At 42.2% G+C, this 26321-nt stretch overlaps 1 protein-coding gene and 1 long non-coding RNA gene across 4 annotated transcripts in view; one reads left to right on the forward strand and one right to left on the reverse strand.

Annotated features, from left to right (window-relative positions):
- Positions 1 to 26321, forward strand: part of mcf2la (mcf.2 cell line derived transforming sequence-like a) — a 51515-nt gene that overhangs the window by 20929 nt on the left and 4265 nt on the right. Inside the window, exons 2-32 of one of the 2 annotated variants that reach the window (XM_051428216.1) lie at positions 3167 to 3250; positions 5113 to 5227; positions 7896 to 7986; positions 15738 to 15851; positions 15963 to 16079; positions 16211 to 16360; positions 16544 to 16668; positions 16753 to 16867; positions 16953 to 17072; positions 17754 to 17945; positions 18062 to 18253; positions 18365 to 18518; positions 18626 to 18678; positions 18768 to 18847; positions 19074 to 19140; positions 19356 to 19471; positions 19671 to 19740; positions 19870 to 19962; positions 20062 to 20154; positions 20253 to 20378; positions 20637 to 20858; positions 20971 to 21063; positions 21151 to 21229; positions 21312 to 21384; positions 21478 to 21581; positions 21829 to 21921; positions 22584 to 22601; positions 22919 to 22993; positions 24585 to 24659; positions 25577 to 25686; positions 25802 to 25914. In XM_051428216.1, the coding sequence (XP_051284176.1) occupies positions 3167 to 3250; positions 5113 to 5227; positions 7896 to 7986; positions 15738 to 15851; positions 15963 to 16079; positions 16211 to 16360; positions 16544 to 16668; positions 16753 to 16867; positions 16953 to 17072; positions 17754 to 17945; positions 18062 to 18253; positions 18365 to 18518; positions 18626 to 18678; positions 18768 to 18847; positions 19074 to 19140; positions 19356 to 19471; positions 19671 to 19740; positions 19870 to 19962; positions 20062 to 20154; positions 20253 to 20378; positions 20637 to 20858; positions 20971 to 21063; positions 21151 to 21229; positions 21312 to 21384; positions 21478 to 21581; positions 21829 to 21921; positions 22584 to 22601; positions 22919 to 22993; positions 24585 to 24659; positions 25577 to 25686; positions 25802 to 25914 (3322 nt within the window). The remainder of the gene's footprint in view (positions 1 to 3166; positions 3251 to 5112; positions 5228 to 7895; positions 7987 to 15737; positions 15852 to 15962; positions 16080 to 16210; positions 16361 to 16543; positions 16669 to 16752; positions 16868 to 16952; positions 17073 to 17753; positions 17946 to 18061; positions 18254 to 18364; positions 18519 to 18625; positions 18679 to 18767; positions 18848 to 19073; positions 19141 to 19355; positions 19472 to 19670; positions 19741 to 19869; positions 19963 to 20061; positions 20155 to 20252; positions 20379 to 20636; positions 20859 to 20970; positions 21064 to 21150; positions 21230 to 21311; positions 21385 to 21477; positions 21582 to 21828; positions 21922 to 22583; positions 22602 to 22918; positions 22994 to 24584; positions 24660 to 25576; positions 25687 to 25801; positions 25915 to 26321) is intronic. The other variant, XM_051428215.1, reaches the window with a different exon arrangement.
- Positions 16964 to 25874, reverse strand: LOC127378913 (uncharacterized). 2 transcript variants are annotated; one of them, XR_007888213.1, is made up of 4 exons: positions 25788 to 25874; positions 25538 to 25660; positions 19231 to 19323; positions 16964 to 17068 (listed from the first exon to the last, which is right to left on the reverse strand). It is a non-coding gene; the product is annotated as an uncharacterized LOC127378913 (long non-coding RNA). The 2 variants fall into 2 exon arrangements; XR_007888214.1 differs by having other exon boundaries at positions 25770 to 25857.

Genomic DNA, 26321 nt, shown 5'->3' on the forward strand with positions numbered 1-26321 from the left:
AGTGCTACATGTACTTCTCATGGGAAAGTCCAAAGTAATTGGACATGTGGGAAAAGCTTCCATAAACTGCTGTAAAATGAATAACTTCTCAATGGATAATTAGCCTTCTCAGAATTTGCTTTAGATGTTAATTCTGCCTAAGATTTATTTTGAAAGCTGGTCTTATTTTGAAATGATCTCCCTGTGACATCCTGGATATTACTTAAATTTGGTGATGCCTTTAGTTTGTAACAGTTTGTGAATGGTGTTTACCAGCAGATACAGAGACTGTTATGTGACCTGCCTCCAGGTTATGACTATTGGGCTAAGTCTGGAGGTCAAAGACACACACACACACACACACACACACACACACACACACACACACACACACACACACACACACACACACACACACACGTAGATACAGTGGAGTCAGAGAGCACTGCACATGTCTGGCTGTGTTCCAGAGTTTGGGTCTTAGCCAGAGCTTACTGCCTGACACACTGAACTGACAGCTGGCCCGACAAACACAAAACACACTTGCTCACACACAGTCTGACTGTGAACTTTTCTAAAGCATTTTACTTAAAGGCCCTGGTTATTCACATTTCAAAGCAAACCCTCCTTCCCATGCATCTCTTCCTCGTCTCTGGTTTCTGATGTAGTAGACGCTAATTATAGCAGAGTCGCTGTTTTTGGTTAAATTACAGGTTGGTTGGCTTTGCTGGAAGTTCTGTGGTCTGTTAAAGTCTATTAAAGTGAACCTGCATTAGTGCCAACCTAACCGTCTCTCTAAACTGTGTGCAGTTTAAATGTGGAGCTTAGACTCTTCCTTTACTCTTTCTTTCCTCCTTTTCCTGTCTTTCTACTTGAGTTGTAGAAAGAGTTGTTTGAGTGTATGCACAGAAGCTGGATGATTACTGAGTCACTGCTCTGTCTGAATGTAATCCTGTGATATCTGCAGCCATGCTCAGTGCCTTAGTGGCCTTATTAGAGTGTGTGTGTGTGTGTGTGTGTGTGTGTGTGTGTGTGTGTGTGTGTGTGTGTGTGTGTGTGTGTGTGTGTGTGTGTGTGTGTGTGTGTGTGTGTGTGTGTGTGTGTGTGTGTGTGTGTGCGTGCGCGCGAGTCATTGTTGCACACCTCCACTATAACAGATTCCTGCCTGACCGCAACTACATGTGTTCTGTGTTGCCTGTTTTAATCGTTGTAGAACAGCAGCTGCCGGCCCTCTCACACATGCTGCTCTAAGTGCGGACTACACCGGGAGACATGAGACCTGCAGTGTGTGGTGTGAGTCACTGTCTAGCCAATGGTATGCTTAATACACACCGTGCATTACCGAGGATCTAAGCTCTTAATCTGTCGGGTTTCTTCATCATATGGAGCTGCTGAAGAACGTAACAGCGTCCTCAGTGCCACAGTTTACAGACTTCCAATATCAATGAAGGAAACGACTAACAAACATCAGAACATGCAGATTTCTTGTAGAATACCTCGTAAAAGATTGTATTTGTAATAGAGAATGCTATTTGGATGATCACTTACAATGCTTTAGTGTGGCCTTTGTGTGTTGTGTGGGTTGCTTTGGTCTCCCCTTTTGTCATTAGCCTTTTATTTAACCGCAATCTTGCAAAAGGTTAAAGTCACACCCCTGGCCATTGCTGTTTCAAAATGAATAGGTGTGGACAGTCCTCAATCACGTCCTCTGGAGCACATTGACCTTAACCAGTCCCGCTATATACTATACTAGGTTTCAACCTAGTCTTGTTTAGTCTTTTGGGTCCAAGTCAATTCACACGTCTTTATAATAAGCTATGAATCTGTATGAATGTGTGAATACTGTTTATTTGAAAGTTCAATTTCCTCTCCTATTTGACTGAAAAATTCATTCTCAGTGAACGTGCACTGCAGGCTTCCACATCACACATCTGCTTACCTGACATTCAACACTCTCAAAAGGTTAGATAAACTATAGATTGACCTTAACTGTCTCTTCTGAGAGTCTTAGAGAAGTCTGCCTTCCATTTCCATTTCTCCCTCCTTCAACAGTCACTCAAAACGATTATTCTCAATGACATTAAAGCATGCTGTCTTTATATCTTCATGTGGGGGAATTTGGGAACAGTTTGCTTGGTTTTGCACTGCGATGGTAATTAATGCCTCTCGCTGCCAGCCCGACCATACTGCTTGGAAACCTCAGCGCCACACTTCCCTCACACCAGTCTCAGCGCCAGCCTTTGTCTATATGCAGCAAACACACACACACGCACACAGGCACACACGGCGATGCTCCTTTACACACAGTAAAAATTCTCAGCTTTCATTCACAGATGGACACGTGATCATACACAATTAACAATTCTCCTCCCTGTGTTTGGCACACATGGGTCACACATGGCAACCAAATGGGTGGAGCGATGGATGCTTTTTCTCTGTCTCTGTATTTCTCCGTCTCTATATTTCTCCGTCTCTACATGTCTCGGAGGGCTAAATGAGATTACTATAATCCAGCTTGACCAGAGAGAATCCAAATGCTGTTTAGTTCATCCCCTGTTAGAGTCTCTGCCTCGCTTTCTCCCTTCCTCCTCCCTTTCTCCTCTGTTTCCCTTTCACTCTCCTCTTTATTTCCATCTTCCCTCCTTACTTCAAGAAAGTAATCACTCCTTAAATCAATATAGTCCCAGTTTATGCATAACGGTGTATTATTTTGTAACGAGGCTCAGAAAGGTTGCCAAGGCAGTGATTGTTGGATAGTTGGACACCAATAGGTAGCCAACAAGTTTATATTATATAAAGCTGATTGAATTACATGTATTGGTAATAAAAAGGTCAGCTGTTGGCTATAAAGACCAAAGTGGGTCACACTGGATTGTTGGCTCCATTATCAGCCACACTGCTCCCCAACAGCCTCATTTAACGCCTCCTTTTTCTTCTTCATCTTTGTCGTCTGATACCATTTGACCTTTTATAACAGTCGCTGAACCTCGTCAGCCAACGGAATAAACGGCACATTAACTACTGCCTATTCAGTCGCTCAGCTCTGGGTTCAGAAGTGCAATCAGCTGTCTTTAATTGCAAAGAGCTGAGAACTTCCAACAAGCTTTATGGGGTGATAATAAGTAGTAAGGATGTGTGTGGAGAGTTTGATGAATAGATCTCCTTCTCTCTCTCTCTTTTTCCTCAGATGACATCCTGCAGAGGGAGGATGGTCCTCTGTGTGCAGCAGAAATTGGCTCCGAGCTCCAGAAACAGTTTGCCATCCTGCCAGGTCGGTGTGATTTCTGTCCCTGCTGACACAGTGGGGATGGGGTGGGGGGCAATGCGTGAACCAGTGTTACAGCCTGCTGCAACTATAACCCTATTTTCTCATGTAATGGTGTAACAGTGGTAAATAGCTTGCAAGAAATGCTTAATTTAACCAAATCAAGCAATGTCCACAGTGCAATTTTATTATTTCCAGTCCACTGAAGTTGAGTTTGAGACTGCAGCACAATTTGTTCTCAACATTTAGTCGTTAGTCACAAGGAGGAATTTTTCTTTTTTTTTTCAGGAATACACCTCTATAGGTCAGGAATTTTAGATCTTTAGATCTAGATCATTTTTGAGTCACACAGTCTGGACTGTTACAAAATAGATTATAGAAAAGGCTGTATCCCAAAAACTATAGGGAGTTATACAAATGCTTAATACCATTTTATTCAGAACAACCTCAGTTTCAATAATATGTGCTCATTGACCTTATTGTACATGTTGATCCAATGTATTGCATTTTTTAAAGTGAGTCAACTTATCAATTAAGGCATGATAAATATGTGAAAAATTGATTTTGTGTTCCACCTCATCAGAAAAATATCTGTGGGTCTTTTCCTTAACATACTAAATATAGTCGTTATTCAAATGGGTTAACAAAATAACTGATGCAGCTTTTTTTCCTACATTTTTACATAATTAAAAGTCCAAGTTGACCCAAGATTTTGAATTAGCTTAACAAATGCAATTATATGAAACAATGTAATTCTGTTAAATTATTGTGTTAGACTTACAGTGAAGTAAAGTGATGAAGTTCAGGATGAACTAGTAACTCAAAATAGATCTGTGTTTGTTTCCAGATAGGCAGCGTGGATTAGATTAGATTGGAGAATTGGGTTGTTGGTGCAAAAACACATTCAATAAAGTAAAGGGGGATTTTATATAAGGATGGAGCAAATTGGGGTTATTAACATAATGCAACAGACCTACACTCTTTACAGTCTCATTTAGGGTTTATTTGATCCTGAATTTGATTTTACTCATTACTCCTGTTGCATTGTGGATATTCTTAGCATAATCTCATGCAGTCCACAGTTTCGGCCGCTTTTCCTTTTATCAAATACTGACAAAAATGGAGCAAAGTTGAGTGTGTCTGTCTGGTGGCAGGAAAATGTACCGTACATGTAACACAGTTTTGTCATCCGGATTCCAGAAATAGCTCCACTTCTTCCCAGTCCACAGACTTTAAAGTGGCACCACTTCAAAGATTATTCTGCACATTTGAGAATTATCTGTTTGAATATGTGTTGGGAGCCCTTCAGATCCCCGATCCATTGCAATGGACATAACTTTCTAGGATTACTGTCACCCGACTCCTCCCAAACTTATTTGACTGGATGTCTATAAGCCAATCCCTTATTTATGCCTGTACAACCAACCACTTGCAGATGAAATGCACAAAGCAACATGAAAGAAAAAGAAAAACATATGCACATTGTTGCACACAGAAACACACACGTTGGGCCCTGTGTGTTTGGTTTCCATGACGATAATGCCCGCCCAGTGACGGCATGTGAATAATTCATCACCATGTTGATTTGCTCTGCAATACGACCCCGCCAACATAAGAGACAGCCGAGTGTATGTGTGTGTGAGGCCCTATTTGATTTTGTACTTTTGTTACAGTTTTTGCATGTCCTCGGCTATTCAGTTATTTATTGGAAGTTCTTTAATTATAGAGTGGAACCCAAGTGGATGTACATTAAACACAATTTTTGATCAGTGTATGTGTGAAATGTCAATAAAATCACCAACATGCCAAAACCTCAGGCTGACATCGCCTCATCTCTTTCTGTTTTCCCCTCACCTCTGTGTCTCCAGGCGGACGTGGGATGAATGGCAGCCCCATCATCATCTTCCCAGAATTCCCAGAGTTCAGCGAGCTGGAGGAAGAGGAAGTCCAGAATGTGCTCGGCTACCTCACCAGCGTCCCTAGGTTGGCATCACACACACACACACACACACACACACACACACACACACACACACACACACACACACACACACACACACACACACACACACACACACACACACACACACACACACACACACACACACACACACACACACACACACACACACACCATGCTTTCCCGTAGTTTCATTTGGTTTGACAACAAACAAACTGTGAAGGGAATCTGGCCAATTTGTGGAGCTGCAGTACCCTGTGGAGCCAGTAGATGTCAGCACAATACCAAAGGCAGGCCTGTAATAAGGAAAGAGCCACAAAAGACATATAGAAATGGATTTTAGAGAGAATGAAAAATGAATTAAGAAAAATGAATCATAAAAAAAAACAGTTGCACAGAAGAACCAAAAATAAAAAAACAATATTTAATAGAGACTTCCCAATTAAAATCAGATGGTCTTAATATAGATATAGATTGGATTTGCGTGTAATTGTAAGTATTTTTCAAAATAAACTACCACAATAACCCTAACCCTGAAAGAAAGATTTTAGACGTGGCTTGAGGTTGAATGTAACTCAATTTGTTTTGCTAATTAAATTCAAATTAAATCATGATATACACCTCCTTTTCTTCATTCTGCCCTGTCTCCTCCTCTCCTCCTTTATTCTCTCCTCCCTCTCTCTGTCCCTCCTCCCTCTCACCTCCCCTCCCTTTCTTTCACCTTTCTTGCACTGCTGAGTGCTGCACTCCCATCACACACACACACACACTCACACACACACACGTGCGCTCTTGCATACAAACACATAATTAAGGGGAGGAGAAAGGATGGAGATGTATGCGTCTGTATATCTATACGTGCACTTGCTGGTGTGTCATGGCGGCCTCAGTTTTTTTTTTTTTTTTTTTTCTCGAGGCTCATCACCTTTCATACACCCCCCCCACACCCCCCTCTTCTGAGTCCCCTCCCTTTCTCCCCACCAGCTATTTGCACCCAGCTGCCAATCGGCTGCACTCTGGGCTCCGATTGGCTGTGGGAGAACAGCAAGATGCGGGGCTTAGTTTTGATTGGCCAAGGGTGGGAAGCAGGTGGTGGAGGAGCAGAGGGAGAAGGGAGAGGAGGAGGGAGATGCTCTTTAAGGATGTGAACGGTCACCTCTCTCCATCTGCGGGCTGCAAACAGATGATTGTGGATGCAGGAATGGAACACTGACAACAGTGGGATAAGGGAGAATCCAAGAGGAGTGGATTATTGCAGGATGATAACCATTGGATGTTGAGGATTTTTTTTTTTGTCCTGGAATAGCAAAGATTTCCCCCGTTCAGCCGGCTTCATTTATGTGGTTCGACTATCTTCTCCAGTAGGGATGGATTGAGGATTTGCTGTCACAGCGTTCACTGGGTAGCGTTCCTTTTCTTGACATGTATACGTGTGTGTGATGATGAAAATTGGCTAATAATGACGCGCAGATGGACCAGCTCAGCAGTATTCGTATGTTGGCCCCACAGTGTGTATGTGTGTGTGTGTGTGTGTGTGTGTGTGTGGATTCATCCGTTTTGCTTGTGTGTTTAAGTGTCAGGATGCATGTCAGTTTGTCCAGCAGGACCTTTACTGAAAATACTGCATTCACACACACACACACACACACACACACACACACACACACACACACACACACACACACACACACACACATTAGCTTAATGAGGCTGCTACATATGGCACTGCCTGTGGAATGAATGGCAAGATTTTCATACACACACACACACACACACACACACACACACACACACACACACACACACACACACACACACACACACACACACACACACACACACACACACACACACACATAACAGCACAGAGCCAAGGTTGCCATGGTAATCACAAGGGTCTCTCATAATCATCACTGATGACAAATGATTGCAACAGACAGTGGGTACCAAGGTTTTAACCTTTCTTAGCATTGCTTTTTAATCCAAAATTAAGATCTTGAAGACCAGCGAAGACCACCAAAGTCCCGTCATTTTTGTATAATTTTATAAATTAAATATAATAACTATATATATATATTCTAATATTATGTGTCACTTATAGTGACCCAACTTGATGATAGCTAATGAGAGCTTCAGCTGAAAGCTCTAACCGGGCAGTGAGTGGCAGCCCTTTACTGTACAGTAAACTGAAAATGATGTGATTTATATTGTTGTTGAATCACATCGCCTGCCACACTGTTGGAGAGACAATTGATCTCTGGGAAATGCAGTGCAGGAATATCATAGCAATGGGGGATCAGCACCAAAGATGGAGATATTTTTTAAAATGTGCAACTTATTTGAGGATTAGAAGTCATTCTTATAGTATATATGTACAGTATAATACATATATGTTGTGTGATTAGCATAATGCATGACTGATACAATTAATGGGGCATAAATGTTGCTGGGGAATTCCTGGAGTTCACTATGGGACACCTGGTTTGAGCCAAACATCACATCCATATGCTCCATAAAGTTCCCTTGTGCCACAAATATTAGTTTGACCTGATGTCTAGACCTTAGATTTCTACTTAAACCTGGTTTGCAAAATCACACACACACACACACACACACACACACACACACACACACACACACACAAAAGTGGTTTCCCTGGCAGTAATAACAGTGTGTGCTTCTTTCCTGCAGCGTTGCAGCATCGGGAGTGGGTTTCATCCTGGTCATCGACAGACGACTGGACCGATGGGCCACCGTCAGGGCTACCCTGCTCCGCATCGCTGTAAGACCCTGTGTGTTTGTGCGTGTGTGTGCATCATTTGCTGATGACTGATGACTACAAATGGCTGTTTTGGTGGTTGTGTGCGTTACTCTACACGTGTTAATGCCTGTTTAAACATGGGTCTGTGGGTGTAGTTGCTGGTGTCAGCTGTGTGTGTGTGTAATTTGGTTTGCCACCACTTACAGTAATAGATGTTTTGGTTTTGCATGTGCATTAGCTAGCTTGTGCAAACTGTACATTATGTGTGCGTGTTTTAGCTTAGTTTGCTTTTATTCCCTATGTGTGCATATGAAGGACGTGTACTGGCAATTAGGTGACTGTTGGAACGAAGCAGGAGGGGAGTTAAAAATAGCGTATTATGCTGGAGCGGCTGGTGGAGTCTCACAACGTGTGAGCATAGTGTGTGCGTGTGTGTGCAGTGAGATTCTGTCCTGTTAGATATACGAAGTCCGAACTGTGTGAGCTATAAGTCTCATTCAAACCATCAGCGTTGTATCTGTGTGCCATTAGCCTACTAGCCTACTTCTTGGACTTCTTAGACTTCTCTAGGATGACAAAGAGTGAAGCAGGAAGATGGAAATAGAAGGGATCCATGGGAGATGGAGGGGAGGAGGGGAGTGATGAAACAGGAGAAGGCAAAGAGGGAGAGAGGGAAAAGAATCATGAACAGAAAGATAAAACAGCAGAGAGAGGCAGAGGAGTGGAGTATTTACATCAGACAGACTTGTTAGTTACTGATCGCTGCTCTCTGAGGCCCTTAATATGAAAAAATGGAAAGGAAACGGCTATATCTGAAAGAAGTGTGTGGTATACAGAACACTGTATTGATTCATTGATCGTTTTTTGTAGAACCTGATGGATATATTAGGAACATATTGGTATCATATTGGTAGCGGTGTATATGTTATCTGATATGAAAATTGTTTTCCAGAATATAAGGAAGAAAGAAATACCTGTAGTATTTACAGGAATGATGTTTAGCTATTTATTTTATTTGCTCTTTATTTTCTTTGTTAATTTCTAGAATTGGTTGATGGTGTAGCCTCTATGTTAAATTATTGAACATGTTAAAGAATATTTAACTGAAAGCCCTTACAAGGAACTTCCATTTTGGGTTGATTATGGTGGCCCCTGTGGACAAAAGCGGCATTATTTCCACTACCTTGTTTCATTGATTTCAATGGGAATCTGACTGAACCCGACCCAGTTGCAGGCATTAAGAATAACTATATTGAAATAGCCAATCTTCTCACTGATGGTCTTGTGTGTTTATGTAGGTCGTACAGAGGTATCACTATTAAATTGAGACTCTTTCATAACTCTTTCATAACCAGTTTAAGTACAGTTGTATTACATTTAAATGTTCTTTAATAGAGTTAGTTGTGTAAGGAGGCAGCCTTCTGGCTATCTTTGCATAGTCATATCAGTGCAAAATTGATGCATAATCCACATAGATAAGGTTTATTTACATTCCGGCTCAAATATTTAATCTATTGGCCACTATATTGGTAAACAGTGAATTTTTCCCCTCTAATATTGGAATCGTCTCAAAAATCCCATATTGGTTTGGCTCTAGTTTTTTGGCTTCCTTGATTTTTACGTTGTCCTCCATACACTCCATCTTTGAATCATGATTAACCAGCTCTGCCAACACGAGGATGAAGCCTCATCACACCCTACACAGCTGTTGTTAAAATGCTCTTCCTGTATTACACTGCTTAGTGTGTTAAATATATGCAGATATATGCTAAAATATGCTAATTGGACAATGATTATCATCAAACCTGATGGTCTTCCCAGTATTTCTAAGAAACTATCCCCACTGTGACAATAATTCATTATGAAGCTCCTTTCTTTAGTGGCTGAACTCCGCCATGCCAGTTTAATCTGTACACACAAACATCTACACACTCAAGGTACTCCCCCACCAGTCACAATGGACCATTCCAGGTCTGTTATCTTATTCAAGTCCATTGGCTCAGTCCATGTCCTTGAAATGGACGGTGATGGACTGTGGGTTGTTGTGATAGTAGGGAACCAATCAGTAGTTGCCTGTCTGTTTTTGATTAGTGTTACTGTATATCCACGTGGAAGAATGAAAAACCAACCAAGATATATGGAAACAGTATTTTACAGGCAAAGTGTGAACATTGTGAATAGATGACTAGATTCAGAACAGTTCACCGAACACTAAACCAAAGTCATTTTATGTTTTTATTATCTGGTGACTGACAATATATTACCATTTTGTCAGTGTAATTAATTATTATTAATACTAATTAATAATTAATTAATTATTATACTATTATTATTCTAAATATTATTATTATTAATAATACTATTGTTTGGCGTGCCTTAGTAGCTGAATGGTTACTGCTCATGCCACATAACTGCAATGTCGCTGGTTCAATTCTAATAAGTGACCTTTGTTGCATGTCATACCCCCCCCCACCACACACACACACACTTCCTGTGTGCTTCTTCGCTGTCATTCTGTCTAATAAAGGCACAAATGCCCTCCAAAAATTGATACTAATCACAAGAAACTGATTTTCCCTTTCAAGCAATAGTTCAACATTTTAGGATATATGACTATTAAGTTTCTTAGCAACAGTTAGATGAAAAGAAGATACCACTCTCATAGCTTTCGGTTCAATATGAAGCTGGAGCCAGTAGTTGGTTAGCTTAGCATTAAGACTGGAAACAGAGGGCAAACTGGTAGCCTGGCTCTGTCCAAAGGATACGAATTCAACCTACCAACACCAGTAAAGCTCACTAATGAACATGCTATATCTCATTTGTTTAATCCATATAAAACTGAAGTGTAAATTAGCGGCATTATGTGTGGGACTATTTCTTGGCCAGTTGTAGTGACTTCTGGGAGTCTTGGCATAATCCACAGATTTTATTTGATTAAATAAACAAGAATTTCATAAGTGAACTGTAGAGATGCTTATTGGTGGTTTATGTTACCTTTGGACTGAGTAAGACTAGCTGTTTCCCTTTTTTTTTTTTTTTTTTTTACAGTTTTTATGCCACGCTACTGGCCATAGTCTTATATTTAATGCACAAACATGAGAATAGTATCGATCTCCTCTCGGCAAGAAAATTAATATATAGTTTTCCATTAAGGAAGCTTTTAGGTTGATTGATATATGTACCTTTAGTATAAATTCAGTATCTGCTAGTTCCAACACTTGATTGAAGCCCAAATAATGCTTCCCTGAAATGTTTTTGCCTTCTTCAGATACATTCTTGCCATCTGTGCTTTGTCGTTGCTCTCATTGACCACAATAAAACTAAGGAAAGATAAAAGACAATAGTGATAAAACTACAGTCAGGTAAAATGTGTCTCACACCCAGTAGAAACCCTGCAGTATGATGTACAGGTAGATGGGAGTTTATCAGCGTGATAGCAGAAGCTTCTCTGCAGGATCTCCCATCCTCCCTTTACCTCTCCTGCTGATCACCTCTCTGTCCTCTTTTTTTTTTTTACACCCATTACTTCTCCTCTTTGTTCTGCTTTTGTGCCTCTACTGCCTCTCTGCTCCTCTGCTTCCCTTCCCACACAGCTCTTTGAAAAGTAACATTTGAAACAACTGGGAACGCTGTAGTTTTATTTTCAGCTGTACTTGAAATGCCTGTTCATGTATCTTTATTATTATTATTATTATTATTATTATTATTATTATTATTATTATTATTATTATTATTACTGCTAACAAAGAAAATGGTAAGATGATTTGGGGCTCCTGTTTCCTAAAGTTAAGCTGCACATGTGTGTTTCTGTCATGGATTATCATGTTGAATTTAATTCTATAGCTTCCTATTTAACATGTAACAAATTCCGTGCTGACCTGCCAGCTGGTTAGAGAATAATAATCTTGTTGGTGGTGGACCTGGCATCTTACGGAATTCCAAGCAATTAAAGTGCCATCAACACAAACGGCTGCACACAGATGACATGAAACAGAGAGAACAAGAAGGAATAATGCATTAACTATATATTAGATCCAAATACATTATCCTTCTGTGAAAACCATCAGATTCAAGAGACAAAAGCCTCTTAAATCCAGTCTTTTCTTTGCAAAGTCAGGTCCTTATCAGGTCCTTTAAATCCTTTGCAGGTTTCATGTAGGGGGAGCAGAATACATCCAGTAATGTGTGTGAATTGTTCTCCCAAGAAGTCCATGGTGAAAGCAGGCAGCGCTACAACTAAACCTGAAGGCATGAAGAGCAGGTGGCGGGAGGAGTGTCTCACATGCTCTCCTCCTCACTCCCCTGTGGTGGGTGTCCTCCATGGGCACGCCTGCTCTGTCCACCGGCAGCCAATGGCACGCGGTCTTGCTGGAGAATGAAGGTCGTTTGTCTTCCCGTGAGACGCGCTTGCTATAACCAAGGCCGTTCAAGGTCGCCCGCTGCCATTTGCTGGAAAGGAAACAAAAAGAGGAGTGGGCAGTATTGTCATGTAAAGCCATAGATTAGTGTACAGCACATACACAGATGCTCCCGCAGTGACAATCCACAGACGGAGCCGACCAGCGGTTTTTAGTCTCATGTGCAGTGATGTGCTGTAGTGGTAAATACAAATTAGGATGACCTCCAGTTGACAGTTACAATGAAATTCCAAGTAGAGCCTTAAATAAAGTGAGTTTCTAACTCTCTAACCTGAAATGAATTGCATTATATCATTTGTTTACAATATTTCCACAAAATGGAATTACTGTAAAGGGCCATTCCAGTCACTTATAACCTTTACCAGCCTTAATCAGCAACCAGAGAATTAAAGCAACAGTTTGCTTCCATGGAGTGGACAACAGTCGTCTATTGTGGCTCCCCAATAAATCAAGACAGCTTTGAACTGTTCCCTCTCTTATTAGTGAACATTTTAGTATCCTTTCTGGATGCTTTACCACTTAATCGTCCATATTTACTCCGCCATCTTACTGTAGATCCACCATCCAAACAGGAGAATTGAATTAGAGTAAAGAGGGTGAAGCCACATGTGTTGCAATCTAATGATAATGGGACACCTTCATCTCTGTTGCGGCTCATCTTTGTGATTTAGGGTAATAAATATGCGGCCATTCAAGCATACAGGAGCATTGCTGCAGGGCAAAGGCACAGACGGCTCCATCAGCCGGTGCAAACAACAGGCTTGAATTTGTTACAACCGGCTAAAAAAAAAGCAGTTATAGGTGCAGCAGCCTCAGTCAAGATTCACTTTTGAATCTCTTTGTCATAATTGGGACTCCTTTCATGTCCAAAATCAAAAGCAGTGAGATGTATGGAGGGGGGGTTGAGCATGTGGAGGGAGGTGGTTTAATATGGTGGCTGTCCAACTCCCAGGAGAACAATGTGGATGTCATTAGGAGGACATGAAGTGAGCTTCCTCCTTGCGTCCTCACTGGCAGAATATAAATCACCCTGGTCAACAGAAAATGATATTCTAATCCTTATCATTTATTTATGTGTGCTTTTTATCTGTGAGAAGTGTGTATGTGTGTGTGCATGCATCACTTTAATGTACAAGAGTGTGTCCAGGGATGTGTATGCGCATTAGCATGTCTGTGTTCATGTGTGTGTCGGGGGAATGCAGCAAGCAGATTGTGTATTATCATGTTAATGCAGAGGTACAAATTAAAGCAAGACCTCTCAGGGTTTATTGAATTTAATGGGTACCAATTACAGATAGATTGCTCAGTGTGTTTTTTAGGGTGTGTTGTCGTTTAGCTAGCTCAATAGAAGAATACAAATATAATATGTAAACATGCAGTCATACATGTTGGCTTACATGGGTTTTAGTGCGGTTTTATTCTACAGTTTATAATCTGCAGATGTGTTATTTAACGTATGCTGTCAGTTTGGGTGGGAATTGGAAAGTAGCGTTAAATTTTCCAACCTGGCTGTCTTTCATCAACATCACAGCAGGCAGTCTGTGTGTGTGTGTGTGTGTGTGTGTGTGTGTGTGTGTGTGTGTGTGTGTGTGTGTGTGTGTGTGTGTGTGTGTGTGTGTGTGTGTGTGTGTGTGTGTGTGTGTGTGTGTGTGTGTGTGTGTGTGTGTGTGTGTAAGCAAGCCAAAAATAAATGACTGGAAGAGCAGAGTGGAGTTTGACACTTTTAGAAGACTCCTCCACACAGACAGAAATCAGCTACTCTCCATTAATGTGACACACACACACACTCTGTCTCTCTGTATCATCACTCTCACTTGCATTCCGTCATGCACTCTCTGCTCTCTCTCTCTCTCTCCCTCTCCATCTCCCTCCATGCGGTTTTCCAAGGAGAATGGTTTCCATGGCAACGCCGTGCAGGCATTTCATGACGATGATGTATGTGTATGCGCGCCTCTGTGTGAGTGCAGGTCTCCTTGTAGACTGAATTAAAGCCATGTGCGGTATTTTATCAAAGCGCTCGCGCTGTCTGTTTTTATGGGATGTTCCGTGTGATTCGGATGAATATCAGTTAGTGATGGAGGATAGGGTCGTTCGGATGGCACCATTTTGTAGAGATTGTGGATACCAGTTAGTATGTTGTTCCTTACATGTGCAATATAATCTGTGTCTTAATGTTTAAAAACGCCCCTTTAAATGGGTCGAATATGTAATAAACCTATAAATAAAGATGTTATAAACCCAGCAATAGACACTACTGCTAAAATGTCATTAGCAGAAAAGCCAGGAAACACCAGGAATGCCTGTGTTGTCTGAGTGGGAGGTGATCCTCAACAAAAGCAGTGTAAAAACACAATCTAAGCAAAAAAGGTTTTTTTAAAAATCCTTCAAACGTCTAAATATTTTCATATTTTTCTACCATAAACGTTATTTAAGGCAACACTAAAGATTTCATGAGCTTGTCGCACATCTCTGAGCTTGCCTCTGGCCCTCTGTGTTTGTGTATGTATGTGTGTGTGTGTGTATGTGTATGTGTGTGTCAACCTACATCGATTTATGATGCCTAACAGGGTGGAGCAATGCACCCAGGGTTTTAGAGGAAGCCGTAACCAATATAGCATTTCGGCTGAGTGGCCTCCTGGGTCTGTGTTGTCTGTGTAAAGGCAATTCTACGCCTCTAACCTGTCAGTGTGGAGGCGGAGGGACAGACTGTGGTTTCTACCAGAGTCACAGGACTAATTTACCTTGTAGTCACAGCTTTATAGACGGGGGTGCAACAAGGGAACAACTGTGAAGAGATGTAGGAGATTTAGTGGATATTAAATCCCATAAAAACTCTCTTCATGGTTGGTTCAGGATTGCAGCAGAGGGACAAGTGTTACACACGTGGGCTCAGTCCACCTCCATACCTTTACAGCAGGACTCCTGATAGGGTTTTCCTTCATTTACTGAAAGTGCTGATAAATAACCATTAGCAGCTCTAATGCTCCAATTAATGAATGCTATAGAAAAAACATAAAATCTGGACTGTGAGCTAAAGCTTTTCAGTGGGAATAGTGGTGATAAAGCATCGTCTTGGGTGTGGTTTTCATGGATAAAAGTTGTTTTTTGTCTGGTTCAGTTATATTATTTGATACTTTTTTTAAAAGACATTTTTATTTTTATGTAACTGGGACAGAAAATGAATGCATAGAAGGGAGGAAAGCAGGTATATTAAAATACATTTAAGCACCCATGGCCTGAATTTCAAAATGTAAACTGATGCAGATCACCTTCCACACCTCGTTTTTTCTAAAATTGAAAGATACACAAACTAACAACACTAAAACCTTTCTACCCCTCCCTTTTCTGTCTTAGGGTTCATTTCCAGGGAACTTGCACTTGGTTCTGGTGTTGCGTCCCACTACTTTGCTCCAGCGGACTCTGTCAGACTTCCTGTTCAAGTTCAACAAGGATGAGTTCAAAATGAAGGTGATTTATATTATATGTTACTTTCTGTTTGAATTTATCATAATATGTGTCTTTTAAGTTATTTTGGATCAGCTTCTCACAAATAATACTCGACTGTGTGTGCTTTATCAGGTGGTGATGCTGAGTTCGGTGACTGAGCTCCACGCCTATATTGACCCAGGACAACTGACCACAGAGCTGGGAGGCACGCAGGAGTACTGCCATGACAGCTGGATCTCACACCGCACTGTATGTACAGTTATTTTGCACATGGGATAGTATTCCATATCATAAAACATAATACAAAAAGACATTCTCCACTTGTATGCACTTCTATAGACCTTTGTGAATTTATACTTACCCAACTGTCTCCTCCACAGGCAATCGAGGCGTTTGCCCTCATGGTGAAGACCACAGCTCAGACCCTGCAGGCGTTCGGCACTGAGCTTGCGGAGACAGAATTACCCAACGATACCGAGGCCACCACCAACCTGCTGCACACACACACTCGGAAGAAGGATAAAATGAAGGTCAGATGTGCTTTTCTGTCTTTTCCATACATGTTAACCAACTGTATCTCTGTACTTCACGTCTTTCTCTCATAGATATTAGGTGAAACGTTTTAAGGCAGGTAGAGACAGCTCTCTTCTGAGGCATGTTCACAGTCCCCCGAGAGCCTGAGTGTTAAAGAAAATGATCTGTTAATTTTCCAGGAGGACCTGCAGGTGGCGCTGTCTCAAGGGGGACGCCTGTTGGAGTGTATCAATGAGCCTCTACAGACAGACCCTGAGTACAACATGACCTACGATGAACTGGAGAACTTAGCTACTGTACAGAGGTAGAGGGAGGGATGAATGGATGCATGAATGGATGAGGAAGTTGTCTCTGAACGCATGAATAAACCACTCCTTTCTCCTCTCAGACTCCTGGGTCAGCTGGACGAGACGGAGACGGCGTTTGATGATTTCTGGGAGCGTCACCGCACCAAGCTGGAACAGTGTTTACAGCTTCGCCATTTTGAACAGCACTTCCGTGAAGTGAGTAGAGTTGAGTTATGGGAAATGTGGTTTTAGCCAAAAGCCTTACCTGATAAGACGCCATTAACAATGTGTGTGTTCGTAGGTGCGCGCCCAGCTTGATGTGACATCAGAGCGGTTGTCGGGTTTCTCTGAGGTCAGCATAAGCCCCGCCCATGCTGAGCATGTCCTTCGAGAGCTCAGCGGCCACGAGGACAGGGCCTGTGTAAGACACAAACACACACACTCCCATTCTGCAGCTCACGTGGTACAAAACACACACAGTCAACACTTTCACCTTTGACGCATCCTTGAAGCCATATGGCTAATGATATAATCAATGTCATGCCCTGTGCCATCCCCCACTCACTGGGAAATAGGTGTGAGACAGAGAGACCGTGAGGGAGGTAGAAAGAGCACCTGTGTGTGGATGTGAGGAGTGAACCAATATACTGTATAGGCTGATATTATATTTGAGTCAGATCTGCTGTCCAACTCAGCTATGATGGTTTCCATTCTGTTTGATTAATTTTGAATCTTTCAGACACTCACATGTTGGACTTTCTGATGTGAAAATTATAACATTTAAAGATGCAGCTCTGCACTTTGGCACAGGGCATAGCTTCACATGCGACACTACTGATGTCGGTCTTAAAAACCCAAAGAGGTTAACTTATTTGTACAATATAGCTGTCCCACTCCATCCAGAATGAAGTAATGAACAGTCTACTTAGAGAGAGTGGACTGAGAAAGAGGAGGAGGAGGAGGAGGAGGTGGTGGGGTTGGTTTATTGTCAGCCACTGATTAACGATGTGTCCACTGCTGTTAGCTGACAAGTCAGTATTCTCTGTGCATGCTAAAGTGTATTCTCATATTAAGAAAAAACATCTTCAATGTGTTTCAATAGGACGTGCTGGACTGCGCCCTGTCCCTGGCCAACGAAGGTGACCGGCTGATAGAAAATTCCCACTACGCCGAGGACTCCATCAGGCCGAAGTGCAGCGAGCTGAGGGAAGTGTGCGAGGAGATCAGCTCCACTCTGAGGAGCAAGAAGAGCCTCCTGCTCAGGGCGATGGAGCTCCACAGCGCTCTGGAAAAGGTACGAGTGTGGCTCAGATTGGCATCACACATCCCGTCATCCTCAAAAATTCAAGTGTTATCAGTTTTTGGAGCTAAGTAATAAATGAGGGAACTTTCGCGTTTATTTCCTCCCAGGCATCACGGTGGTGTGAGGAGGGCATCTTCCTGTTGGCCAGCCAGCCAGTGGACCGCTGTCAGTCTCAGGATGGAGCCGAAGCTGCTCTGCAAGAACTGGAGCGTTACCTGGACACAGCGCCGCTACACACCCTCGCCGACCGCAGTGCCATCCTCTGCCAGTATGAGGCGACGCTCACTACTCAGCTCAGGGTCAGTAGGAAGAGCTTCTCTGACATTTTTTATGCATGATGCCATATGATGTTCAAACCTTTTTTCAATAAATTTAATGCAATATCTACGGTCGTGTTTGGTCTCCATCAGGACCAGGTAGACAGAGTTTTCCAGAAGCAAAGCTCCGTCCAGGAGATGTTTGAGAAGAGACGGGTTAGCTTGAAGAAACTTGCCGCCAAACAGACCAGACCAGTGCAGCCAGTAGCACCAAGGCCTGAAGTGAAGTCCCCACTCTCGTCTCCCAGTAAGCCTGATTTAAAAGATGAACTGATTTAATGAAAGAGAGCGGCATGTATCAGGGCCTCATCTCGCTGGTGTAAAGGAATAAAACACTGTTTTCTCTCTGCCCAGATCAACAGAGAAAAGAGAGAAGATACTCTGCAGATAATGCCATCTGCAAAAAGGTAAATGACTGAATACTGATAATGCAAACAAATATTGGATGCTGTTGTATGTGGGGTCATATACTATATATGATTGTGTGTGTGTCCAGGTGGAGTCTCCCATACATAACGGTGGCACCAGACACGCTTCTCTCTCAGAAGAAGAGGAAAACCTGGCAGTGCTTCGGCGGTAAGGGCTCAAAACCTCAGAGCCACAGATCAGAAAGTAGTTCATGGACAGTGATACTGTGATATGTTTTCTTTGTCTGTATCACTTTTGATATATAAAATGTGTATTTTATATAAATCAGCATCCAAATTCTTCAGTACTGGGGTCTCATTGGAGTTAGGGTTACAGTACAACAGCATGCAGGCTTCTGCAAACTCAGTTTGTATTTTGTTTTTCTGTGTTTCAGCCACGTTATGAATGAACTGCTGGAGACGGAGAGAGCATACGTGGAGGAACTACTGTGTGTGCTGGAGGTGAGTGTTCATCACGTCAGTTCAAGTATATTCCTGCCGAAATGTACATTTACAAATTGAAAATGACATATGAAATCATGTAATAATCACCTTATCATGTCGGCAGATCAGTGATTCAGCACGTGTTTATTCTCTGTACCAGCGTATTTCTGTCCCATCATTCGTTGATGAAGTTCAGTGAATCTGTTGATGTAAGGTGTATAATTAAACTCCAGGGCTATGCAGCAGAGATGGACAACCCTGCCATGGCTCACCTCATCCCCAGCACCCTGCTCACCAAGAAGGATGTCCTGTTTGGCAACATGTCTGAAATCTACCAGTTCCATAAGAGGTGGGCTTCTTCAGACTCTTTCTGTTTTTTCACACAGTAGGCTGATTTCGTTACCTTTTTCTACCAGCCAGGCTAGCAGTTTCCCCCTTCGTTTCCAGTTTCTATGCTACTATAAGCTACGCTAGCTGGCTGCTGGCTCCAGCTTCATGTTTACCTTACAGATGTGAGAGTGGTCTCATTTGTGTCGTGTTGTCTCCAGGACATTTCTAAAGGAGCTGGAAGCGTACACTGACTGCCCAGAGCTAGTGGGCCGCTGCTTTTTAGAGAGGGTGAGCACTTCCTTCCTCCACTCTGGTCTGGGCCAGAGAAAATTAAAAAATCTCAATCTTAAATATTCATATCAGTGACAGAGATCAGTTCATTTTGGCAACCTTGCACCTGTTTTGTTCTCTCCGTAGATGAAGGACCTGCAGATCTACGAGGCTTACTGCCAGAATAAACCTCGGTCTGAAAGCCTGTGGAGACAGTGCTCCGACTGTGCCTTCTTCCAGGTTGCCCTTTCACCTCCTAATGTAGCAAAACCTTCCTTTTCATGTCGCCTATTAAACGATTAACTCCTAAATATATTCATTGGTTTGTGCTTGAACCAGGAGTGCCAGAAGAAGCTGGAACATAAACTTGGTTTGGACTCCTACCTCCTTAAACCTGTCCAGAGAATCACCAAGTACCAGCTACTGCTTAAGGTGAGCTGTGTTCCTGTTCTCTATAACATACTGTGTGTGTGTTTATGTCAGACTGTGAAGACTCACTGTATTCTCCACTTTGTGTTGTGTGTTTGCAGGAGTTGTTAAAGTACAGTAGGGGCTGTGATGGCTGCGATGACCTACAGGAAGCTCTCTCCTCCATCCTGGGGATCCTGAAAGCCGTTAACGACTCCATGCACCTCATCGCCATCACAGGATACGAGGTCAGAGCAATTCTAAAATACAAGCTGTCATTCTGGCTCATTTCAGTAGAAAAGTGCAATTTTGTTATGTATCAAACCTTGCGCTAGTGTGGATTTCTAACCAAAATTCAAATTAATGTACAAGCTAGTGGGCTGACCTCGAAGCCTAGATAAAATGACACGTGATGTGTAAATGAATGTTGTAAAACTGCCCATACCAGATTTCGCCTTTTAAAATAGAAAGACCATAAACGCTTGTCTCTCTTTTCCCTCATTCAGGGTAACCTGTCAGAGCTGGGTCGCCTGCTGATGCAGGGCTCCTTCAGTGTGTGGACGGAGCATAAAAAAGGTCACGCCAAGGTCAAGGACCTGGCCCGGTTTAAGCCCATGCAGAGGCACCTGTTCCTGCACGAGAAGGCCCTGCTCTTCTGCAAGAGGAGGGAGGAGAACGGGGAGGGCTACGAGAAAGCTCCGTCCTACAGCTTCAAACACTCCCTAAGTGTAAGCTCACATCGGTTAAAGACGATCAATATTCGTACAAAGTCCTATGGACAGGCTGCTGCAGTGACAGATCCGGGCTGACTGTGTGCAAACCTTTCATTTCCTCTCTCAGATGAGCGCGGTGGGCATTACAGAGAACGCTAAAGGAGACAACAAGAAGTTTGAGATTTGGTGCAACTCCAGAGACGAAGTGTTTATAGTGCAGGTAAGCTGGCTCAGCCTCACAGCTTCGACCAACCATACATGAAGAAGAAACCGTATCGCTATTAATGCTGCGTTTTGTCTCGTTCAGGCTCCGACACCAGAGATTAAAACGACGTGGGTAAACGAGATCCGCAAAGTCCTGACCCAGCAGCTCAAAGCCTGCAGAGGTAACGTGGACACCCAGAACCACATAAGCTAGTTTCATCCCTTCACCTGCTCCTAACTGTAGCTAACCGTTGTCTGTTTTAGATGCCAGTCAGCAGAAGAGCTCAGACTCTGTTTCCCCGAGTCCCACCAGCAACAACACCTCCATCTCCCTGAGGTTGGTGTCCAGCCTTATAAACGTTGCACATACCCACAGATGGGATTCCTTTTATTTATGAGAACATTTTCTCTTTTCTTCTCTTTCCCCTAGTCCCTTCCGTAGCAGTCAGAAAAACCAGAAGAAGCAGCAGGAGGAGAAGAAGGTGGAGCCGAGTACGATCTCTGACAACTCCTCTTCTTCGCCAAAACACAAAGGTGAGTATTCACTCAGACAGAAGACGTGTAAGTCAACTATGGCTTCAAAGTTTTATCTCTACTCGTAGCGACAGTTGCAGTGTGACCTCTCTGACCCGAACTCTTCTTTTCTTCATCACCTTCATCTTCATGGTTCCTCTTTCTGTCTCTCTACCTCTTTATTTGTTTTGGGCTTCTTCTTTTTTTTTTTTTTTTTCACGACTGCAACTTTTCCTCCCGCTTTCCATTTCAAACCATTCGTTTCCAGATGAACCAGTGACGAGTCCGACCACTGACAGGTCTTCAGTGGCTAAAAAGCGTTTTACTTTGCAGGGCTTCAGCAATCTCAAGAGTCCCAAAGGTAACATTAGCAGACCTGAGGAGGATTTTTTAAAACAGGAACATGATGCTTCAGTCTTACTTGGTCTGGCATGAACATGAGCTTTTGGTGGCTAATGTTGTTGTGTATCTGACGTTACTGTCAGTTTAAACTACACTTTAGCATTCCCTCATTATCCTGTAATCGTCACTGTTTGGACCACAACAGCTGATGTTTAACAAAAGTTACATACATTACATTAAACACTTTGTCTTATGGGGTTTGAATAGAACAAATATGATGAAATATAAACTTGAAAATGGTCTTGTCAATTAAGATGAGAATTTGATCATTTTAGGAAACATTTACTGTCATATATATATATCTAAAATGCTACTATACTACAGTATATTAGTAATAATAATGCCACATTAATGTATACTTAAATCCAATTTCCAAATGTTTTTTTTATTTGTATAGTGTTTTTCCTACAACCAGTATCACTATCATTAGTACATACATAAAACCTAAATTAACCCGCATTATATCCATTACAGAATTTAAAACAGTGCCTGATCAGTGCTGTATTTACATTAAAAGATCAATTATTGCCCGTTGTATAACCTAATGTAAAGCTTGCTGCAGTGTAATTTGCATTCACAGTTGAGTTCACTGAACTGATTATCATAGTTTAAATGTTGCACACACTCTGCCTCCTGGTGGTAGAAGTCTAACATTGCCACTGCTGTAGTTTCCTACTGAACTGGATACACCAGACTTTCAGTACTGGGTGAAAGAGTCACTGTATGTACATCAGTTAATGCCTGTGTCTAAATCCGTATTAATGATTATTTAAGTAAGTGTGTTTTTAGCCTGATTATGATTAAAAACTAGAGGTCACATTAGCTACAAGCTTCTCACTGGTTTAGATATAACGGCAAACGGTTAAATTATTGCTTCTCTAAGGCCGTCCTCTCTCTCACTTTTCTCTTCTTCTTCCTTCTCTTTTTTCGTTCTTTTTTTCTTCCGGTGTGGCCAGGCTCGGCCCTGAGCCCCGAGCACGGCTCCAAACGCCACTTGGTCAAGAGTGATCCCACACCGTTTGGGTTCAAAGGTATATTGTCGTCCCCCAGTAGGGGCCGTGTAATTCTAGAGGCCCATCGTTCATCTTTCACCACTAAACTGTACTGTGTGTTTTCATACAGATTTCACCTGTGTCTCATATTTTAAAATTGGATATGATGTTATACCAAACATTAATCCAGCAATAGAAGCCTTCATTATATCACCCTACGTTTATATGTGTGTAGAGAGAAATGTGATGTGCTCACACAGACCAGTTGTAGTTTCATCTTGTTGCTAATGCAGTTAGCTCACATTTAGATCAATGAAATGTCTCCAAAAGTCTTCTTTGGCTTTCTGAAACCTACAGATGCTCTGTGATGTACATTTGTTTCTTTGAACGCTGCAGTCACCATGTGCACAACAACATTTTTTCACAGGTCATCACTTTCATCATCACCACTGAATGATATGTCTTGCAGACATTTTGGGAAATATGCTGATGTGCTTTCTTGCTGAGAGTTAGCTTATCTTAGCACAGACCGGAAACAGGGGGAAGCAGCTAGCCTGGTTACTGTTGCAAAGGCAGCGATGGATAAGCAGATATGGACAGAGCCAGTCTGTTTCACCCAGTCTCCAGCTTTTATGCTAAGCTATGCTAACCGCCTGCTGGCTCCAGCGACACATGTACCGTACAGAAAGGAGAGTGGCGTCAATCTTCTCGTTTAACAATCAGCAAGAAACAAATTGCAGCGTATTTCCCAGAATACTTTGTGAAGCTTTTGTGTCACCATTCCTGTGGGAACACCGAACAAATGTCTCTGAATGAATGAATGATCTATGTACTAACTGAGCAATCGTCTGATTACTTAACTAACCATATGAGAGTGAAGAAACCCTGCGTATGTCAAATGGCAGGGATTTTTAGTTTAGTTTTTCTCCCGGTCTACATCAAGGACCCAATGGGCCTCACCCATGACTTGTTCGTACGTACAGATTTGATCATCGCGTGCAAACAATTCGGGAACTTCACGTGTCATTTGTGGAATTCATCAATTATAGCGTACTTCCCGTTTGTTCTTCGGTAAGATCCAAATTTAGGAGCGCCCTGGACTACACGTAAGCCAATACACACAAAAGCCAACTTGGGTTTTGGGCTGTGAAATATTAATAATAAAGATGAAAAATGTACTTTATTCATTGAATCATCATACCTCAGTCCTCATGGTCCTGAACCTATGTATACACTTTCTGATGACGAAAAGTATTTCACTTGGACCGAAAGTATATTTCGTGCTCTATAAGTATACCAGTCCACTGCCCTTATATGGATTTATTGGGGCTAATTGCACATTTCCTAGCAAGTGCCTCCAATTTAAGATTAAAAACAATTCACCAACAAACTCAGATGTTGGCTGTCAGCGAGACGTTTCATGAATCCCACATAGGATTTTCTTATTTTCCTCTTACTGCTTTGTGCAAGAACAAATATAAGAGAAAAATAAGAGAACATTCATGCATGAGGCCCATCTTCTTCCCGTTGCTGATCAACCGGCTAACCCAGCTCCAGAAGCTGTCTGGCTGCAGGACTAGGTCAGCCGTCTCACTGATTCGCTGGCTGTTTCTCCTCCCCCTCCGTCTAGAGCCAGCTCCCCATGTCAGTCTGAGCAGAGTCAAATGGATGAGCGCCTCTAGTCTGTTACAGAGCAAGCGGAGAGGTACAGAGCCACTGTGAGGATCAGCCACTGTGGGTGTTTGCTGTGGTTTGTAGTGGTCATGGTTGAGTTTAGGTAAAGTGTAGCAAGGATATCCACTTTCCTTTCATTTAGCTTCGTATTGAGTCTTATTGTCTTAGCGTGAGATGAGTTTCAAATTGGCAATTACTTAAAAAACTTATTTTCAGTTTAACTTCTAAACATGAAGTCTCAATTCTGGGCTAAATGACCGTGTCTTTCACTAGTTACCTATTCTACCTCAAATCAGTCACTCTCTTCTTCTACTCTGGGGGTGTTTTAGGTCAATGATTGTGTGGAGAACAATGAGAGTTAGTGCACAATTTCAACTACTTATTTTTCAGCCCTGGCAGTCAGAGCAGCCTTGAAATGAATACAGGTGATTCAAATCTCTGTGTTCTCTGATCATGAATAAATCCTTGATTTATTTTGGTTTGTTTCACTGGGATCTGTTTGCTGTCTCCACTGATCTTCTCTGGGATTTTGGAGGAGTTTGATTTGATCTTTGTGTGTGTTTGAGTGTGTGTAAACGTACTGATTTGCTTACATGTTATGACAGTAAAGATCTTGTGGTTTTGTGCTCTTTGTGGGAGATTTACCGTATGTGTGACTCTTTCCAAGTGGCATTCAGTTTGCTCCTGGGAAAATTCATGTTGCCCTTTTTGTGTGCTCTGTCCGTGCTTTAATATTGACAGAAAAGCTAGTTTTGTGGATGAATTGTACACATTTTGCCTTAAAATCTTTGACCCAGGATGCATTTTAATGCCACATGGAGTGTGAGTGTGTGTGATTCAACCCCTACATTTCACTTTTCCTAAATTCACAATATTCAACTTCTCTCTTTTGCCTCTAAATCTCCTTACCTGTGTCTGTTCCCTCCTCTCTGCACCTCCGACCTCCAGGCTGGAACAAGGCGTCTCTCTCAGTGGATGCCTCGGAAGAGAATGATGGGTACTCCAGCGGCGAGGACCCCATGAACTCTGACCCTGAGGATGAAGTGGGAAAGAAGCTGGTGAGCCTGAACCCGAGGAACTTTACAGTATTTTAGTTTCACATCAGTGTCTGTTTCCAATACATAATCGCCTAATCTCTCACTGGCTGTCTTTGGCTGACCTTTGACCCTTCAGGCTCCAGGAAAGTATACGGTGGTAGCGGACTGCGAGAAGGCGGGACCTCAGGAGCTGTCTGTCAAGAGTGGAGACATGGTCCAGCTAATTAAAGAAGGAGAGGAGGGACAGTGGTAAACATCTTCCTTACTCCAGTCAGAAAAAATCCAAATTCATTTTCCTGCAGACTTGAAAAATTATTCATATTAGTTTGAAGTCCCAACAGTTTTAAAATACATTATATATCTGCAGGAAGGCTCTCCCTGGGCTCTGTTTGGTTGTGTTAGTGGTGGAATATAATTGAATTAAGAGTTGTGAAATCCATCCAGTGAGATCAATGAATTCTCTGTAGGTATCCGATTACACTAGGAGGTATTTTGCACCTTAATTCATACAGTTACTACAGTAGCTGGTGGTTTTCAGCCCACAGTGTGTAAACAAGACTGTATAGATTATAAAAGCAGCCTGACTTATTCTCAAAAGTCACTGAAAAGTCCTTGAATTTGAAGTCAGGGCCACTCAACTCTCATTAGGCCATCTT

This window comes from Dicentrarchus labrax, unplaced genomic scaffold, assembly GCF_905237075.1.
Source record: "Dicentrarchus labrax unplaced genomic scaffold, dlabrax2021, whole genome shotgun sequence".
NCBI classification, from domain to species: Eukaryota; Metazoa; Chordata; class Actinopteri; family Moronidae; genus Dicentrarchus; species Dicentrarchus labrax.